Below are 5,811 nucleotides of genomic sequence, written 5' to 3'. Positions count from 1 at the left end.
CTCTATCTGATTGTATAACAATTATCTAGATGTTGTGCCTTTTAAGAGTGGGCTATCTGTGAAATGTGACTAAGTCCCCAGCTCAAGCACAAAACACAGTGCTAAAGAGCTAAAGCAGGTTTCTATATATTTAAACAATTATTGTCATGTGGAACTATGTAATAGATATGTAAAGGCCACGTTTTATGTCAATAGCTCAGATATTGATTACAATTTTTGAATGTACTAAGAAACATTCTGTTGGAAGTAGCACTTTGGGAGTCAGTTTACTTTCTTGCACAAATCTGCTCCTTGCTCTACAGCTTGCTATAATCAAGCTATTGACCTAAAACTTGGCTCATATATACCTTTAGCATAGATTTACATGTGAAAATTTGTTTGATCACATATGGATCAGTTTTGGCTCTTCAGCACTATGTTTTGTGCTTGAGCTCAGGACTTTGACAAATTTCACACATGGATCACTTGCAAAAGGCACAACATCTAGATTATCTTTATACCATTAGATAAAGCCTGTTCAGAAGGTCCAGAATATGTAAAAGATATGCCAAATTAATTGTTTAAAGGGGTGAACTAATGAGAACAAAGTGTGAGAAAACGCCAGATTAAGCGCCCGATAAGCGTGTGAACTAAAAAGCAGTTGCAATAGCTTGATATTTTACACACTAGTTGCTTTCACTACCAAATACTGCCATTAATATATCAGAAATAATAGAAATTTATTGGAAATTACTAAAAATATGCTACATATCTACCACTCTTACTTCTCTCTACTAATCAATAATTGTTCATAGTTCATAAATATATTCTAGGAGCATCTTTGACTATACTTTGAAAGTAATAGAAGACAACATTGTCCATTTATAGATGTATAAGCTCATAATTGATTATATAGTCATTATCTTGTGCATAAAGCTTAATCCTTCAAGCTACCACACTTAATGGCTGTTCTACTCCATTCTGCTATCTCAGAGCACTCATAAATACATTATTCAAATATATAGTCATAATATCTGCCATGATATTACTTTATCTTAGTTGGCAAAACTAAAAATCATCGAAATAAAAAAGATCCCACAGCCAAAATTGAACCTCCAACCTCTACCCAATAAGACAACTGCTCTCTCAAAATGCGCAATTTGCCATCTCAGACCAAACTGAGATGAAGGATAAGTACTGTAGCGGAGTAAATGGTACAAACCGTAACGCATAACGCATTCCTGCACTGGTTTGTAATTTGAGTTCCCTTATCACGTGTTATAGCTTATCAAAAGTCTATAGAGTGCCCAAGCTAGTTTGAATGGGCAGTGTGGCTCTTTCTATGGTCTTTTGAATGACTCCAGACTTTCAACAAGGCCGTATTTACATGTAGAATTGTCGGGAGTACCTAATTTGCCAATATTTTGCCCTGTAAACAGACATGTCACATATAACACAATGGCGGTTTGTAGCATGGAGGGCCAGTTAAGCTGTCATGCCTCCCAGGCTGGTTTGTACAATTCACTCCACTACAGTATACCCCATACACTTCCTTTACCTTAACCACCACCATTTCTGCTCACAACATGCTTCACAAATGTAACTTCTCTGAGTCTTCATGGAGATTTGGCTTGCCTCTGATCTTCTACCTTGCTTGCTACTTTTTGATGGCTTCTACTGGCAGTTTCTTAGACAAGATCACCTTACAAACCTTTGACACAAACCTTGAGCTGAACTTCTGGAATGAAATAGTTGAAGGCACCATTTATAAAAGGCCCACCATGTCTTGCTCAGATAGACTGAGCAAGCAGAGCAACCCAGTTGAGATTGAATGGAGCTTGGGTCATAAATGCCTTCAGCCACTTTGTGGCATGATTACAGGGGCCATCTCTAAAAGCTCTGTCCTGTCTTTATGCTCAGACAGGTTAAAACAGAAGAGCATCCCAGTTCAATATAAGTGGAGCCTAGGTGAACAAAGCTTCCAGCCATCTTGTGGCATGGCTTTAGAGGCCATCTCTCCAAATTCTGGCTTGGTTACAGGCACCAGATATAATCTAATAAGTCTTGCACTGTCTGATCAAGCACACAGTTTAGAAACTAGTAAACTTGTGATACTGTATATAGCTCCAAGTCTCATATAAATGGTAAGCTATTACAATATCTGTTCAATCTGGGAGGTAAACTTGACCAGAGGAGTGCTGGAGACCACACCTGGAGGTTGTGGATGAGCAACTGAAGTCTATTAAGGCCAAGATACAACTACTGACCTGGAGGTTGTGGATGAACAATTGAAGAAGGCCCAAACACAAGCCTTCAGAGACATAAGAGCGCATCACAAGGCACTTATCTACTTATCTAATCAGATCTAAGCCTGATACTGGAGCAGATGAAGTAGTGGTCTACTGTGGATAAAAAGCGAAGGAAAATAGCAAAAAGGATGAGAATATTCCAGGATATAGAGATATGAGAGAGAAGAATGATGATAGGGCAGAGAAGCTGTAGCATCATATACAACACAGGAAATAACAATATCTAAGTTATCATTATTTATGTTGCAGCATAAAAGAAATGAAGAAATTGTACATACTGAGCATGTATGCTATAGCCCACATAACCCTAGTAGCTATACAGAGTTAGGCAGATTTTGGTCTGAAAGTAAACTGACTTCCAAAGTGCTACTTCTAACAGAACATTTCTTCATTACATTCAGAAATTGTAATTACATTCAGAAATCATAATCAAGTTTGGATTCCTTTCACAGAAAAGATATATGCTCAGCAGGTACAATTTCTTCATTTCTTTTATGCTACAATATAAATAATAATAACTTAGATATTATAATAGCTTACCATTTATATAAAACTTAGAGCTATATAAAGCATTACTTTACAACTTTGCAAAATATATTGACAGTAATCTCTCATCATCTTATTATGTGAATTTTATGAATAATGTGTTTATCACATAAATAACAATAACTTACAAGCTATTATACTCTTTATTTACAATATTTGACTATAAAACTCAAAGGCCTGCTTATGCCCATCTGAACTATTGGCAAGTTGGACTGGTGTCATATTACAAAGCTGGGAGTCCAAGTGATATAGGCTACCATGCTTCAACCCTTCATTATACCATACTTGCTGTTTAGCACTAACTATCCTGGCTGTAAAGTGCTCATTGCCATAATAAATAAATCCACATAGCCTGTATCTCCACCTTTTTAAGTCCAGTATAGGAGTCCACTTGACAGTAACTTTATCAACTTTGAACTTGAGAAATTGAGGCATATTATCTATGATTACTTCCTTTGCTAGCTTGGTATCACATGTTCCAAATTTCAAATCGACCTTGAAAGGCGCCAATCTTGAAATGACCTTAAGATAATCTTACAGTGACTTAAAGCTGGATTTTAAGTGCTTTTAAGGCCTTTAAAGGGCGTTGAAAGGATTTCATTCCACTTCCAAGGCAATACAAGGGGAATGAAATGCTTAAAGCTCAAAATGGAATTTGGGACACAGCTATTCCATGTTGTATTGGCTATTTGTCTTGTGTTGGCATGTAATCATTCTAGTGGAGCTTTGTCATGGGCAATACCACTCATGATGCCTTGCCTCTGCCATTTGTATGGGGAGCATATAAGGAGCAAGTCACAATAGGTCATATTCTTGCTTCTACCAATTATCTGACTGGTTCCACATGATCTGCACATGTATTCCTTGTGCCAGAAGCTCTCTAATGGTCCAAGCATATAGCTACACAGCTCATGAATGTTAGTACCCTCATTAGGATGTAGTGGGAAACATTACAGGGTCTAGTTCATGCAGCTTAGCTCTGATTGAGTCTCTGGCAGTATTCAAAGATAGACTCTTTCTGCTGACTTGCATACTTTGAAAAGTGAGGTTAACATAGGTAGTTGGTTTGAAGACAACTTCCAAGTCAATTGGACTGGATCATACAGTGTTTGGAGCAATATGGCAAACAAGCTATCATAAGCACAGCTGTAATCACTTCAATCAAAGCCCCACTTCTGAGTTGTCATGGCATTGTTCTGATCAAGTCCGAGCTTGGTGGTAATAACTCCAGCTTCTTCTGCTTCTTCTACTTCTGTGCTCGACTTTTTTCTCTTTTTCACAGGCATCTGTCATTGCTCAGTGTCTTCAAAGCTGTTGTACCCTTGGCTGCCACAAATACTCCAGGATTTGTTCGACTTTTCCTTGCAGTTTGAGAAGTCTGGGTGTTATCCTTTTGCCAGGAATTATCCTTTTTTGATGACTTATTGACTACAATCCTGCAGCCTTCATCATCATCGGGCTCACAGCTTGGCCATGGCTGTTCCTTTGACCATTTGATATGCTTGGGCATGCTGTTGGGTACAAAGTCATCTCGCATCCACTGTCTGTATGTGTAGATCACCTGCTTCCTTATTACTCCACCAACACTTGTAGAAGTTTTCCTATGATACAGTAGCCTTGTGACCTCATTCAACAGCTCTAATTCTCTGTATTCCTGGCGCAGCCAGCCTGATATACCACTCCGAATTTTTTCGTCATCAAATCCTTGGAATAATTGCCGTGCCTTCATATGAGGAACCTTTGGAAAGACATGTATACACTGACTGATAGTTTGTGCAGTTCTGCAGGTCAACTACATTGTCTGGCCTTGTTCTGCCTTGAGAGTTGTAGTCTGTCATGGCAAAATTAGGCACAAGTGGGACCTGATCTCTGTTGATAGTCAAGACCTTGCCATTTGGCATCATAGACTTGGTGGCCACAGCTACCTGAGATATAGGCACCACATCAGCTGGTAATCCATCCAATTGTGTTGGCTTAGGTGGACAGGTAAGCTCCACAAACACAGTCTCCAGCTGCATCTTTTCACTATCATCCAAGGGCTTAGACTTCCAGCCTACAACCCTACCTTCAGCTTCATTGGTTACACAGCACTCAGTGACCAAGTTTCTCTTGATCATCATGGGTAGGCCAATACATAGGCTTCAATACACCAAGATGATTCTGTGAGCAAGAATGAGGTAAACTTTACAAAGTCTCTTTGAGGAAAGGGTTAATCTCATTATTTATCCTCTTCGGATTGACCTCATGAGCTTGGCCTCTCTCTTTCTCTTCCTGCTTTCCTTCGCATCTGCCTTCCACTTGTCATTGCCATAGAACTCCTGGAGTGACTTCCCAGCTTCCTCAGCAAACTGTACAGATCTCACTTCATTTATCTTGTCTCTGTGAGCATTCCATGAGGTGATGATGGATACATGATGAAACCTGGGATCTGACAGCTTGGGTCTACCATTTGCTCGTCCTACAATCCTTGAGTTCAATAGCTTGATATCTGCATCTGGGCAGGCTCCATAACGCATAGTTTCCAAGCATTTCCTTAGCCTCCCATCATTTGCTGTCTGGCTCTTCTGTCTCATATTCTGCTTCAGAATAACCACTGTAGTAAACTGGTGCCACGGAGCCTTGCCAAATAGCTGCTTTCTGGCTGTGTACAGAGTTTGTGGAGTGCAGAGTAAATGTAACACTTCCAGCATCCAAGGCATTACCAGAAGCTATAGTGGCAGCTGAGCAAAATCTCCAGCTATAATGATGCTAATTCCTCCAAATGGCTCATCAGGCTTATTCCTGGCTATACACATCTGCTCACATATCTTGTAGAGCTCATTATTATCCACCATTGACACTTCATCTAGGAAGATATATTGTACACCATGCAGATTGTCTACAGCAGCAGATGTTAAACTATAGCTTGAAGACCTATCTTGTCCATCATAGGCACTGAAGCCCAGCACATGGTGATAAGTAGATCCTCCAATGAGTG

At 39.5% G+C, this 5,811-nt stretch overlaps 1 protein-coding gene across 1 annotated transcript; it reads right to left on the bottom strand.

Annotated features, from left to right (window-relative positions):
• Positions 1-4,308: 4,308 nt before the first annotated feature.
• On the bottom strand, positions 4,309-4,512 carry PHACADRAFT_55588 (uncharacterized protein; the record flags this gene model as incomplete). Its single annotated transcript, XM_007394023.1, has 1 exon — positions 4,309-4,512. A coding segment is annotated over one exon (204 nt), but the record flags the coding sequence as incomplete, so codon positions are not given.
• Between the last annotated feature and the right edge of the window lie 1,299 nt (positions 4,513-5,811).

This window comes from Phanerochaete carnosa (assembly GCF_000300595.1).
Source record: "Phanerochaete carnosa HHB-10118-sp unplaced genomic scaffold PHACAscaffold_4, whole genome shotgun sequence".
NCBI lineage: Eukaryota > Fungi > Basidiomycota > Agaricomycetes > Polyporales > Phanerochaetaceae > Phanerochaete > Phanerochaete carnosa.
This window is presented reverse-complemented; position numbering and strand designations above follow the sequence as displayed.